Here is a 15,054-nt window from a genome sequence, read left to right as displayed (position 1 = left end):
CTATGGCTGAGGCTCATAGACTTTAAGTAACTTGCTCAATGTCCCATAGACAGTAAACCCAAATTTGTGTGACTTTGAAGTATGTGCTTTTAACCATGATGTATCCCGCTATATTTGGGTTTCCATGTAAGTGATCCGAACATGAGATTACGTATTGATCATGACTGAAGGGTAGCAAAAATCCTCTGATTCCAAAAAGAGAGAGAGAGACAGAGAGATGCCTTGTATTTAAGGTATCTTTCTATCACATAGAGGTTTGTTTTTTTTGTGTGTGTGTGTTTTATAGACATTTTATTCTTCCGAGAAATCCTTAATAGCTTCAGAATGCTACTCTATTTGCGTGGGCAACTGTGGATCAAATCCAGTCTATTTGATGGGAGTTTTAGGGTCACTGGATTGCTGCGGGCAGGTCTCTTGCGGTGAGGCAGTTAAACCTTGCTTACCACCCAGTGGTTATTTGGGACAGCCACTGAAGTCAAAGGCCTGGACTAGGTTTCCAGATCAGATGTAGGAAAATGAATGGTGAGGAAATACAGTATTATGACATTTCCTTCCCAATTAAAGAACTCTCCCTGAGGGAGTTAAGAGGAAGTAAAATGGGGGAGGGGGATGAACTGAGCCTAAGCAAAATATCTACTGTGGGACTCCTGCCAGGCTCCAAGAGGATGTTGCTGCTCAGTGCGAGCAGCAGCATTTTCCAGCGAATCCTTGGTAATATCTAAGCCACATGGTTTGATTCCAAGGTAATCGGTGGATTGTATCATCTGATGGCACCATTAACAGAGAACTAGCACGAGCGAATTAGAATAGCGTTAGCTTGCTTACACTGCATGCCTTTAATTGGAACGCCGCCACCCATTAGAAATACATCCCCCGTTCCTCAAGGGAACATGGAGCAGCCACTTCACTTGCAGTTCTTTTGTCCTCAAACAAGTACAGATTCGGCTCTTGCATTTTAAATGCTTCCTCACGAAGCCCTCACTGACGCTGGGCAACCCGATACAGACACGAGTACCACCTACACGGTTATCATCACTTGCTAAGGAAAACAGTTCTGACCACGGGCCCCCAGATGTGTGTTTGTGTGGAAGATCAGTGCGGCTCAGTGTGCCCATGGTTCGGGGGAGGGCTAGCTCGTGGGTGAGGAGACCCCTATGCGCTTCCATGATTGAGTAGTCACTTTGCACTGTCCTGAGCTGTCTGCCTCTAGGGGCTGCACTGGTGGCCTCTGTCTGCTTCAGGGCCTTCTGGACCCTTCCTAGCCTGCAGGTGAAGGGGAGAGCCCTTCTGGCTAACGGCATGAGGTCAGAGGTGGGATTTGTCATCCTTTCAAACACTTTATTTGAATAGAGATGAAAAGCCAATAGAGTATGATTTAAAAAAAAAAAAAAGATTCTTTCAGACCCCTGTGTATGATTGATCGAGGCTCCCCTTCCTGATTCCTAAATTCCTTCCGAAGACTTCCTCGGAAGGAGGAAGTGTTACCTGGCCACTTACTGGGTTCTACTATGTTCTACTATGTCTATAAACCCGCGGAGGACTACAGGTTTTACAGTTTTCAGGTGTCCCTGCCCCCTGCCCGCCTCCCCCAAACCTCTTGGAAAGAGAGTTCCTTTAAATATCTGAGCTCATAGTACCTGCTTGGTCATTTAGTTTTAATTTATCTCACATTTATTACTAAGGGCTTTTTTTTTTTAATTTGAGAATTTTGATTTTATTACCTACATGTCAGCTTGTAATTTTGTTTTATAACAGTGTTATCGAAATATAATTCACATCCCATCTCATTCACCCATTTAAAGTCTACAATTCAGTGATTTTTAGTATATTCACAGATTTATCACCATCATTGCAGTCAGTTTTGGCACATTTTCATTATCCCCCAAAGGAAGCCCATTAGCTCTCGTTCCTGTATTTCCCTCCTCTCCCCCAGCAACCACCAGTCAGTCCACTTTGTGTCTGTCTAGGATTCGCCTATTCTGGACATTTCATAGTAAGGAAGGAATCCTATCCTGTGACTCATTCCTTTGACTTAGTATAACGTGTTCAAGGTTCATGCACGTTGTAGTCTGTACCCAGGACTCCAGTTCTTTTTATTGCTGAGTAATATTTCATCGTGTGGATAGACCACATTTCGTGTATCTACCCTGTTACTGGATAGTACCAGTTTTTTGTAAGTTTGTCTTTACCCCTCAACTAAATAGTGGTGTACTTGATGGCAAGGACCCCCCCTTTTTTTAAAGAATTATTAAAAAAAAAAGATGCATTTATTAGAGAGAGAGTGGGGGGAAGGGCTGAGGGAGATGGTGAAAGTATCCTCAAGCAGACGCCCCGCTGAGCACAGGGCCTGACAGCCTGACCCAGGGGGCTCCGTGGACCCCTGGACCCTGAGGTCATGACCTGAGTGGAAATCCAGAGTCAGGCACTTAGCCAGCTAAGCCACCTAGGCGCCCGGATGGCAACCCCACAGGGCTGAGTATTGTGTCTTACACGCCGGGCGGCAATCCGATATTTGTGGAATGATTACTTATTTGTTGATTATAGCTGCAGTACTTCTTTTCTGTGGTGGTTGTAATTCTGTGTGTGTTTCTTGTACTCTGAAGGTTAGTAATGGAATTATTTACAATATCATTTCTCTGGTTGTGAGTTGGAGATGACTCAATGGCCCACTTTCTATCTTTAGGCTCCAGATGGCACCGACTTACAGTCAGTCAGAACAGATGAAAACAAACATCAAGGAAAAGATGGTATGTTGGACCTGTTCTCTTGTGTTTCCCTGTATATTAGCACCGCAAACAGATACAACCTTTTAAAACATTCACCTTCAATTCTAGTAAGCCAATGATTAAGACGCCGATAGAAAGTGCCCAAGTAGATAATTACATAAGGCTGGGAATATAGTGGGTCTTTTCTTTGTCGTCGTTGTTGTTAATGTTTGTGTTTCTCTGTCCTAACATCTCTGTGCATGGTCCGTTTCCCCAAATGTTTACCTAATTTAACTTACTCAGGAACTGTACATAGGAGCTACTGTTTGGAACCCATTTTACAGATGAGAATACAGAGGTTTACAGAGAGGAAGTCACCTGCCCAAGGCCGTTCAGCTGCTAAGTGGAACCAGAGATTTTGGAACTTCATTCTGAAATCATAAGTTCTTAATTCAGAAATGGATTCTTTTTCAGAAAGCCTGTAAAGGCGTAAAAACTTGGGGTCTTGGGAGGAGCAATTCATTATAATTCTTTTCATCCTTTTTCTCCTCTATACCTGTTACTTCAGAAATGGATTAGAAATTCAGGGCACGGAATGAAAATAAGTATTAAGGCTTCATTAGCACTTAATCAAAAAAGAATTTATAGCTTGTTTTCCTTATTTGCAAAAAGGAAAAAATACTCCAAATGAAGCTTAAAAATCTAATCCTTACTGTTGTTATTTAAAAACCGTAGCAGGGGTGGTCTGTGGTTGCCAGATTCCAGCTCAGGGACTTGTCCCTTTGTTTTGTTTATATTCTTAAGACCCGGCACCTGCGGGGCTCCTGCCATTAATAGTGTTGCATTAGGAATGGAAGCCATGGGGGGAGTAAGAGGCTGAGAGTGGGGGGCTGGGGAGCATTTCCACCTTCTCATCTCAGCCCCGTTAGTCCAAGGTTACCTGTGAGGTCTTGGAGTCTTGGGACATCGGTGCCTCTATTTTTCCTCCCATCCTTCTCTGGGAACTTGTGTCCTGCGCCCCTGCCTTTATAAATGCGTAAGTAAGTGGGTGCCTAGCGCGTATGGATGTCTGTAATTCCACGGAAGCACCTGCTGCTGTGTCAAGGCTTCTTGAGTTATATATGCAGTTTTCTATCAGAATGAAATGAGGGCTTGCGCCTCTGCGGACGGTGAGCACGGGGTGGCATGTGGCGGGGCCCGCAGGGCTGTCACGGGACAGAGGAGCCTTCCGTGCCCTGGCAGTGGCTCAGTGAAGACTGAGGAGTGCAGCATCCCCCCTGCTGGTTCCCTCCCTCACCAGGGGGCTGCAGGCCCTGTAAAGGAATTCTGGAAGGCGGGGTCACTGAGGAGCCCTTTCCAGGCCCGGTGCCAGAGAACCCAGCCTCCGAGCACCAGGCCTTACCTGGCTTTACCTCAGGCCTTACCTGGCGCCCGTGGCGGGCAGCGCCATAGCCCGATAGCGACTTAGCCGCTGCCACCTAAACACTGGTGGCTCGGGGGGTGCGGGAAAGCCTCGTCTGGGGTTCCGAGCGGAGCGCTGTCTGGTGGCACCCGAGGGTGCGGGCCGCCTTGCCTCTTAGGTGTTTTCCTGCACTTGGGTTTTTATGTATGTTCAATGGAAGGTATTTATCCTAAATGAAAAAGTCACAAAAGTCCTAACATTGCAAGGGCTGTCGTATCTCACATTAATTAATCTGCCAATTATTGCTCTTTTCATCAAATTATAAAACTATGGATGTCAATGACCCATCACTTTTTATGAAAACACATAGAAACGTTAATAATGCCCACATCATTTTTAAGACTTTCATGTTAATATGCATATTTACTTAATTTTTCTTGATTTCTGTGGAAGAGGGATAATTCTTTTTAAAAATAAAGGCACTTTGTGGGTATTTTGAACAGCTGAAAACCTTTAAGGAGTTGTGTAAAATATTTATGACGCATGCCGTTGTTCACTTCAAAACCAAAGGAGAATTATGCTATTTAGAACAAAGATATTATGCTCTTTACACTTCAGGATTTTGAGAGTCAAAAAGGGTTATTTCAGAATTCCCTGTTAGCTTTTGCTATGAGGATAGATCATTGATTCATAGATATTTTCATGAGCCAATTAACCACCCATTTCTTATAGCAGCGCCTCTCTATCTCCCCTGAAGCTGTTTTTCCTACTATCTACCTTAATTGAGTTACCATTTGAACTCTTAAGTTGTATGCTCCAGGTTTTTACAATTTTTGCCACATTTTGGAAGAATTTAATGTATTTTAAATATATTGTGACTTAATTATAATTCCTCAGCTTTGAAATCAGTACAGGACATTTTTTTTTTTTTTTTAATGTGGGATGGTTGTAAGAGAATGTTGGGGGCGGGGGGAAAGAGTAGTTTTAAAATTCTTGTCCATAAACACTCTGCTTCTGTAAAGGTAGCGTCTAATTTAAGAAAACAGCTAATCATTTTTTTCCCCCCTCTCAGAATGGTTTCCTAGGAAACTAACATACACATTCACAGTAAAACATAACAGTGGAACCCAGTGGGAAAGGAAAACTAAAATTGTGTTTTGACATTTAAGTTAATACTTGGAAAGTTAATTGTAAAGCGGTTTAGTTATTCTAATGAAAAAAATGGTCATAGGCTGTTGGAGGAGCAACATAAATAACATAGAAATGTGCCATGGATGGCAGCAGAAAAGCACCATCAAGGAGCTTCAAATTTTTTATTTTCGGAATTGGCATAGGTCAGTGTTTACTTACTTTTTTAACTGGGTGAGGCTACCAGCCCCCTGATGTAGTTTGCAGGGCCCGGTGCAAACTGAGAAAGTGAGGCAATTTGTTGAGATGCCAGGGTGGCAACAGCAGAGCATTCAACCCATAGTGGGGGCCCTGCTGAATGCACAGGGCCCTGAGTGCACAGGTCACACACCTGGAAGCCTGCCCAGCTTATCGGAAGGAAGTAATGAGGCCGGAGTTCTCTTTAGTCCTAATTTTCTATTGGGTGAAGCAAAAAATTATTTTTTAACTTAAATGACAATGGACTTTTTTTTTCTGAAGGCAGCAGCAGTGTTCATAACATGTTTACATGTGGCATGCCTTTGTTAAATTTTTAAATATATTATTTATTTGACAGAGGGGGGTGCACAAGCAGGGGGAGCAGGAGGGGGAGAAGCAGGCTCCCCGCTGAGCAGGGTGCTGACGTTGGGCTGGATCCCAGGACCCAGGGACCGTGGCCTGTGCCGACGCTTAACCCACGGAGCCACCCAGGCACCCTAAGCTGTGTTAAATTTTGAAATTAACTGTATCTCTTGTCACCTTGATGTGTTAGTATTTAAGCATATACATGCACTCTGTACATATATTTTGTAATTCAGAGCTGCTCACCCTGAATTCTAAGTCTCCAATGGGGGAAAAAACAAACAAACCAACCAGTAATCCTGTTATCCAGGTTTTTCTAATGTGAGTTGTGTTTAAAACAAAAACTTACCAAATCGTCAATGTGAACTGTTTTCCCCAAAGCTCTAAAGCTAATGTTTTCAACGAAGAGGTTTTCGAATGTTAATTCTTTCTAGAAGATTAACAACAGACAGACAAAAAAAAATGTTAAACTTATTAGATACCCTTGAAATGTTGATGTAAGTATCCAGAATTTGACTGGGTTTGTAGTTGTCAGAATCTTAGTATATAATTGGGTGCAAACCCTACTGGTTCCTGTAGCAGGTGCCTCCAGACCCGAATCCCACTGTGCTAAGTTTTTGGCATCAACTCTTGTTTTGAAATTCTTCCCATGATAGGTAGGTAACATTCCAGAAAGGAGGTGCAGGTGCAGGTGCGGAAGGGGTCTGCTCCAGGAGTCTATTTCACTGTGAGATAATGAAATGGTAAATCACTAGTTCTAAAGTAAAACCAGCCTCTTTCAACTCCCCTCCCCCCACTTCTTGTTTATTCATTTTTTTAAAGATTTATTTATTCATGAGAGAGAGAGAGAGAGAGAAGCAGAGACCCAGGCAGAGGGAGAAGCAGGCTCCTTGCAGGGAGCCCCATGTGGGACTCGATCCTGGATCCCAGGATCACGACCTGAGCCGATAGCAGGTGCCCAACTGCTGAGCCACCCAGGTGTCCCATTTATTCTTTTTTTTTTTTTTGCTTGTGATCTCCCACTGTAAACTAAGCTTTTGTGAGGCTTCTCATTCAGAGTTTGAGATCATCCTCAGTGTTAGGCTGACCCAGTCGCAGTATTGTGACCTCAGAGAAGGATTCCACAACTGGGCTACAGGTTCTAGTCTCCACCTCCCCTCCTACACCCTCCATCCACCATTGGTAGGATTCGTGGAGTAAACTTTTTTCTTTTAAACTGTCCATTAATTATTGACTATAGTAAATAATCCTTGCCCCAAAGGGTTTTATGTAGTTGATGTAAAGAAGTAAAAAATACTTAAAATATATTAATTGATTCTCCCCTCCCCTCCCCAGACCAGGCATCGAGCCTAGTTGTTGGTGAAAAAGAGCTGACTCCACTGGTCCCTGAGGAGGCACCTGCCTCTGAAACAGATATCAATCTGGAGGTATCATTTGCAGAGCAAGCGGTCAATCAGGAGAACTCCAAGGAGAAGCCCCAGAAGAGCAAAGGCAATGATGCTTCGTTACCTGTACGTGGTACTATTCCGGTTTCACTAAAATAGAGGAGTCTATTTTTCATCAGCTTTTTATTTTGGAAATTTCAGATCCATAGAGAAGTTGGAAGAAAAGTATAGCAAACACCTCCACGGGGTTCATGTAGATCCATTTGACAGTTAGCATTTTACAGCGTTTGCTTTTCCTCTTTCGATATCTGTCTCTTGATATGTTGTGTTACCAGCTGCACACTCACTTTTTTTTTTTTTTTTTAATTTAAAGGCTGATTTATTTATTTAGTGGAGAAAGAGACCATGAGGAGGGGAGCAGAGGGAGAAGGAGAGCGAGAATCTCAGATTCCCTACTGAGCGCGGAGCTCTTGGCGCTCAGTCCCCCGACCCTGAGATCGTGACCTGAGCCAAAATGAGAATCACACACTCAGCTGACTGAGCCACCCAGGCGCCCCTCACGGGTTTTTTGTCTTGTTTTGTTTTTTTGTTTTTTAAATAGGCTTGATGCACAATGTGGGGCTTGATCTCATGGCCCCAAGATCAAGAGTCACATGCTGTACCCCCTGAGCCAGCCAGGCGCCTGGCCCCAACTTTTTTTTTTTTTTAGCTTAACAAAGACATACAAACACAGGTATCATACTTAAGGAATTGCACACACTAAAAATAACAATTATACTTAACATATGGTTATATTAAAATGTTCCCAACTGTCACAATATTGTCCTTTCTAGCTTCCACCTTCCCCACCTCATATGGGTCATGTGTTGCATTTGATGTCCTATCTTTTTGGTATCCTTGACTCTAAATCACCTCCCCTGCTTTTTAATATTTTTGAAGAGTTGAAATAAAATTTCTGACTTTGTCTGTTCCTCATGACTAGATTCAAGTTAAACATTTTTGGCCTAACTATCGCATAGATGAAGGCTAGGCCTCTGGTGGCATCATGAGAAGAGGGGTGTGGCGTCACGTGGTCCCCTAATGGGTGATGGAAGTGTGACCCTTGGTTGGGGAGATGTTCACCAGGTCTCCCTGTTATGAAGATACTTTTCCCCCGTGCGGTTAATACTAATGTATGATCTCCGAAACTGGGTGACTGTCCTATTTGTCACAACCTGTCACCTACCCGCTTCACCAGCCATTTGTGATCCTTGCCCGAAACAATAATTATACTACTATTTGAGAAATGGTGATTTTCTAATTATTTTTCCCTCCCATTATGATTTCTTGGCAATCTTCTGTGATACTTACTTGCCCTCCCTCTCCTCTTTTTGTTTCTGAATATCATCATGGACTGGTGACTTCCTTTTTTCAGTGTTTTATAAACCATTATTATCATTATTTTTTTCAAATTTACCCAAACTTAACTAGTGGAAACCCTTGACACTGGTTCCTGTGTCATTTTAATGTGCCCCATTCTTTTACTGCTTTGCTTTCTTTTTCTTTTTCTTTCTTTCTTTTTTTTTGCTTTGCTTTCTTGTAGAAGATGCCCTAGGCTTGCTTTGTACTTTTTTCCTCTCTGACTTGAAAGGATCCCCTCTTCAAGGATCCCTAGTTTCCTTTAGTAGCAGATAGTATTTAGAGACCAAGCTCCGTGTACTAAGTTGTTTGTTGCTCCTGAATGTCTTATATTTAAAATATATATATATAATTTATTTTGTGGAAATTCACATCTGCGAAAGCTAAAAAGAATTGTATAATGAACTTCCAGTACTACCCCACTTGCCCATTAGTCTGTGGCTAGTCCTCACCTATTCATACCCCCAACCAGTGCTCAGTTCTTTTTTTTTTTTTTTTTTTTTAAGATTTTACTTATTTGACAGCACGAGCAGGGACAGATGCAGAGGCAGAGGGAGAAGCAGGCCCCCCACCCCCCCGAAAAGGGAGCCCAATACTGGGCTCCATCCCAGGACATGGGATCATGACCTGAGCCGAAGGCAGGTGCTCAGCCGACTGAGCCCCCCAGTGCTCCATTCTGTGTTCCTTTGCAACACATCTCTGAATATATCATCACCTATAAATATTTCAATATGTAGTTCTAAAAGAGGGGTTTTTAAAGACATGCCCAGATTCCCATTACTGTACCTAAGAAGTACTAACAATTAATTTCCCATAGCTGATCAGTGTTCAAATTTCAAATTGTATCACAGATTTTGTTATTATTATTTTTTTCAGGTTTGTTTGAATCTGGATTTAAATAAGGTTTATGCATATGGCAGTTGGTTGCTGTGTCTTGAGACCTGTAATCTCTCCCTCCGTCTCCATTCCTCCTTTCCCCTCTTTGTCCTCCAAAATTTCTTTGTTGAAAGAACCTGGTTATTAAGTTGTAGAGAATATCCCCCTCTGTCTGACTAATTCCTCATGTTCTCCTATTTCTTATAAATTGACCATAGATTCATCTCATTCAGTGTGTGTTTCTGTCTTTTTTTTGAGGTGGGGGTCAAAATTACTTCATATATGATTATGTATCAAGAGACACAGAATAGCTGCTTGTCTTTCTCTTTTTGTGCCATTAGCAGCTAATCAGTCCTTGATCCATTAATTTATTAATGTTGACAAGATGATGTTTTCACTTCTTTTATTCATTTATTAACTTGAATACTTTTAAGGAAAAGTTTCTCAAAAGTTTCTCAAAACAGTTACTTTTCATGCTCCAGTTTTCACTGTTTTGGTCCCATAGCGTCTTTCACGAGGGACCAGTTAGTGTCATTGTATTTTAATTTTCTTGTAAAAATAGAATTTGACTCATAGGTGTAGACATATCTATGATCCTAGACAAAATTTCCTACGTATATCTGCCGTCATTTCTGCTCTAAATGTAGAATTCTCTGTTTCTGCCGGAAACCATGGCTCCATTTAGTAGAAGTAATAGTTCTGTAACTATGATCAGGACACCAGGACTGTTCCCTTCTAGGGGCTGGTCATGCCTAAAGTGCTTTCAGAGGCCAGAAGTACTTCTGTATCTTCTTTCTTCCCTGCCAAGAATAGTCGTCTCAGGGCGATATAATTAGAACACATATAATTTACTTGTTTGTTGTGTCTTCAGTTAATGCCTGGCATTCTCAGAATAACAGTACTACCTCTGCTATCAACAATATGATTACTAGAAAACAATATAAACTTGTTTTTCTTTTCTTCAGTTGTTTGTATCCTTGAGATATATCCTCAAAACACTATAATAATAAAATTACTGTGCTTTAGATTGTGTAGGATAGTTAGTTATTCTCCAGATGGTTAAGCCACCAACTGCATACCTGTTTGGGTTAATGGTTTCGTTTCATTTTCAATTTTTAGGGGTTGCTTCTTTTGTAATTTAATTTTTTTTGTAAGCACGTAAAATATTTACATGATCCAGAAGTCAGATTTAAAGCCTACATGTGTTAAAAGTCTGTCGTCATTCTGTTTTCTTCCTCCTCTTGGGTAAATTTACCTTCTGGGTAAATTCCTTTTCATTTTATCTTTATGGTTTATCCTTCCATTCTTAGATAAATGGTAGCCCACCACACACACTTTTCTCAATCTTGATTTTTTTTTTTTTTTTTTGACTTAGTATATTCTGGAGATCACCTCATAGTAATATATAGAATATTCAGAAATGGTTCTCATTCTTTTTTGTAGATACATCATATTCCATTGTGAAAATGCATCATAATTTACTCAATCATTTTCCTAATGGTGGACATCCAGGTAGTTTCCAGGTTTTATCATATATTTTTAAGAATCTGGGGTTTTAAGTGAAGGACGGTAGAGTCTAATTAAAAAAAAAATGAAGACGTTGACTTTTAAGTTGTGAATTCAAAAGTGGAATAAAATATAAATTAGTATCTATTGTAGAGACTTAAAACTTCCTCTCTTATCTCATTCTCTGCTTAACATTTGTGCTCCTGTACCTTCTTCACTTTCTTCAGGTTGTACCCCAAGCTTGAAATGACCTTCCCATTTCTACCTTCCTGTTGTTCCCTGTTGACCAAGGAAGTCTTATCCTATCCTTTGGGGACTAGTTTAGTATCTAACTTTGTTATTAAGTCTTTCCTGATTGTGAATTATATTAGATAAAAATCTATAAAATAATCCTTTAAGCTATTAAGAGGCCATGCTTTTGATAATTATTGTCAATATATTCTTGTATTTATTTATGCATATATGCATCTGTTCATCTATACAACCATTTATCCACATGTCTTCTGGAAGGCATGGGCGTGTAAGCTTTTCACAAGCCCTCAGCATGGTTGATGGAATGAATATTTATATTCATCACTCCGAGGCAGGTGTCTAAGCAGATAAACCTTAAACTCCATTTCTACTCCATGCTCCTCTGCTTCTGTAAATAAGCAGTAAGCTTTATGTAATACATTGTTCTCTGCTGACTTCATTTTTAAATTCGTTTCCTTTTTCTTACAGCATCGGGTAGTTTTTGTTAATTCTTTATGATCTCTCACAGCAGATTCGAATTTCTTCTCTTAAATTTGGAGATCAGGTTTCATAACCTTTAATGGGCTACAGTTTGAAAATGGAGCTACTACTTACTGTGTTTTGTGTTGTGTACCCTCTGTATCTCAGAAAATATGCCCGGTAATTATTTATTTCTCAAATGATCTCTGTAAGGTAGATACTATGATTCCCGTTTCTTATACAAGGAACAGGTTAGATTACATATGGCTTGCTAAGGCTTGGCTTCGGTGACTCAACTTTTGGGGCTGGACTTTTTTCTGGAAGACCACGTTGACTCCATGTAATGTGCCCTGAAGGTATACCTGCATTTAATTTAGGTGTGAGTGTAAGTGGCTCTGTATTGGTGCTGCTGACAACTTGTTCAGGACAGCTTGAGATATTGTATAAATAAGATTCTGGCTTGTTGGGTCCATCATATACAATATAAATTTAATAATACTCCTTCATCCTGTTTTGGAGACTGAAACATTAAGGGCATATGCAGAAATTTTTAAGATCATAGTTTTAAAATTATAACTGGTAAAGCCTTTATCTTAGGTGCACACCTAAATTTAGTTCTTAGGTCTTTATTTAGTGCCCTTTGGATTCTTATTGACTTTTGTTTCATTCAAGCAAATTCTTGTTTTATAATGACTTTGGTTGTCTGGTAACATAGCTCTGTGGATACTAAAGGCTGAAAACTAGTCATGGAGGCCCCTATTGGCAGTTTGCTGGAGAACGGAACGCCTCTAGAGGAAGCTGAAGGGCAGTGGAAGAAGTGTTTCAGGATTGAGTGAGAACACTGAAAATCTAGCAGACACATACTTGTACACAATGCAGAAAGAGGTGTTTAGGGTTATGGTCCTAATTGTCTAGAAAAGGTTACATCATGGCTCTTTGCTCTCCATTTATTTATTTAATTTAATTTTTTTTAAAGGATTTTATTCATTTATTCATGAGCAACACACAGAGAGAGGCAGAGACACAGGCAGGGGGAGAAGCAGGCTCCATGCAGAGAGCCCGATGTGGGACTTGATCCTAGGACCCTGCGGTCACGCCCTGGGCTGAGGGCAGACGCTCCACCGCTGAGCTAAAAAAAATTAGGAAATATAGAAAAACTAAATTCAAAAGTTCATTTGTTTAGAAAAGGTTCATTCTCTGGAAATGATAATGAATGAAATATTGTAATAAAATCACATTTCACACATAGAAAAACATTAGGTAAGAATTGCGTTTCCTAGCAGACCCGAAAAAAAGTCATCTGTGCAAATTGACCAGGTGAGGATAGATTCTCTTGCTTCCCAAGTTGAGGCTAGAGTGACTTAACGTACTAAAGTCAAGTCCATCAAAGTCCATCATCACTGGTGAAGTGCCTAAGGGGCCCTTTGTATTGTGAGGGCTGCAAAAAGAGGGGTGCGGTCTGAGAGAGCTACCGGATTAATTCACGGTAACACACGGGAACCAATGACCTTATAGTCTTTGAAAAATTTTATTTCACTTCATTCTTGAAGCACGTTTTTCAAAAGGCAAAGAGCTTTCTTTTGCTGAAATTGCATTGCCTTCTCTTATCCAACGAACTGAACCATCCAGTCTATTACTAAACAAAAATGACAGGAAACTTCATAAATATTTAAAGCTGCTGCCATGAATTAAACATTGGGATAAAGAACTAACTCCTTTCATTAAAGCACAGTGTTAAATAAATAAATAAATAAAGCTCACGACATATTTTGCTAGGTAAATCAAATGTTTGAACTAATAATATTTCAGGTTTCTCTAAACATTTACCTTAGCTAATGCTTTGAATAATTGTGTTACATATGTTTGGCTTATTAGATCAATAACAACTGCTTTTAATGAAACATTTAGAACTTAAAAAAAAAAAAAGGTTGATAAATAGGATTGGTTCAGCCCTGCAGGAAACAATGCGATTAGCAGAACTGTGGGGCCACGCCAGAAGATAATGAAAAGTTTTGTGTGATTTTGAAAGCGGAGCTCAGTATGAATCACAGGACAATGAGGAAGCTTCCAGCCAGTGGCCCTGCACCTCCCAGAGCTTGATGCTCTGCTCGTCTTCCTGTAATGTGTGTCTTCATTCATCGACTAGACTGGAACAGGACACCTCCAGTGTGCCAGACCTATGGTACAGTGGGGGAGACCGAGGGGCTCACAGTCCTATATCAGTACTGACCAACTTAGACTCCTCCATTCATGCTGTGCTGGGAAAATGGAACAGAGCAGAATGGGGTTATTCCTGAATTTAGGATCTAGAAGATCTAAATTTGCATCCTTACTTTGTCACTGGCTATGTGGCCATATTTACTCTTATTAGTAATAGTAAGCCTCGTTTCCCTGCTATAATAATTCTTACCAAAGGGGACTTTTGCAGAATAGGATAAAAAACCATTTATCAAATAAGAGTATTAGCCTTACCATTTCCCCCCTTACCTTACAGTAATATTTAGGAGAAAGGGAAAGGCATGAAATCTTGAGATTATTGAAAAGGCTCCATGAGAGAAATGTAGTAATAACACTTAACATTTCCTGAGCAGGTTCTGCTCTTATTCCCATTTTACAGATGAAGTGGCTGAGGCAGCGCAGAGAGAATGTAATTTGCCGAAGGTCACATAGCTAGTAAGTGATGGAGACAAGACTGGCCACCTGCAGTCTGGCTCTCAGTTCTCAACCCCCATGTGCTGCACCGTTTAACACTTACCCTGGAAATTCACTTAGCATATTTAATGATATCTATTGCTGTTTCATTTTGTGTTCTCATAAGGAAAAAAAATGTATTGTGAAAAGTTAAGGACCTGTTTTGTCCTATAGTGGACTCTTCTTAAAACTATAGCAGATTCTATAGAGGAAGCTTCTGTGAAGAACTGTGGGAGATTCTCCTTGAAGTTGAGTTTGCTTGAGAGGATTGAGCTGCTCAGTTGCCCGAAGTTGTAGTTTTGGGAAATGCTCTAAGACAATGATGCTTAAACAGTGTAGTCTTATAATGCCTTCAGGCTCTTAAAAAGCATTGAGGACTTCAAAAAGCCTTTGTTGCACTAGGCAAGAAGGATGTTGGGATTGAGAACAGTAACTACCATGGCTTCCAGCACTTTGACAAAACCCCAGACACAAGGATTTCTGGCCAAGAAATCTGTGATTTCCTGTTTTTGGGGCATTTGTTGTCTCCCTGGACTTTGCAGCTCTGTGGAAGTATGCTGTGGCTGAACCAAAAAAGAAGACCTACACATAGTTGTACAGAAATTATGATTTCACGAAAGATTTTGAGGAGATGAACAAGACCACTGTAGAT

General features: G+C 40.7%; 1 protein-coding gene and 1 long non-coding RNA gene across 4 annotated transcripts in view; one reads left to right on the top strand and one right to left on the bottom strand.

Moving 5' to 3' along the window:
• ARHGAP18 (Rho GTPase activating protein 18) overlaps nt 1-15,054 on the top strand; it is a 119,880-nt gene that overhangs the window by 65,673 nt on the left and 39,153 nt on the right. For all 3 annotated transcript variants that reach the window (XR_012034515.1, XM_072833786.1, XM_072833800.1), the window contains 2 exons: nt 2,684-2,747; nt 7,171-7,346. Coding sequence is in view for 2 of the 3 variants with exons in the window: in XM_072833786.1 (XP_072689887.1) it covers nt 2,684-2,747; nt 7,171-7,346 (240 nt within the window). In the remaining variant the exon portion in view is untranslated. The remainder of the gene's footprint in view (nt 1-2,683; nt 2,748-7,170; nt 7,347-15,054) is intronic.
• On the bottom strand, nt 3,279-6,834 carry LOC140637350 (uncharacterized). Its single transcript, XR_012034517.1, has 3 exons — nt 6,185-6,834; nt 5,458-5,691; nt 3,279-4,336 (listed from the first exon to the last, which is right to left on the bottom strand). It is a non-coding gene; the product is annotated as an uncharacterized lncRNA (long non-coding RNA).

Source organism: Canis lupus, chromosome 1, assembly GCF_048164855.1.
Source record: "Canis lupus baileyi chromosome 1, mCanLup2.hap1, whole genome shotgun sequence".
Classification (NCBI taxonomy): Eukaryota; Metazoa; Chordata; class Mammalia; order Carnivora; family Canidae; genus Canis; species Canis lupus.
The sequence above is the reverse complement of the archived record's forward strand: the minus strand, read 5'-3'. Positions and strand labels throughout refer to the sequence as shown.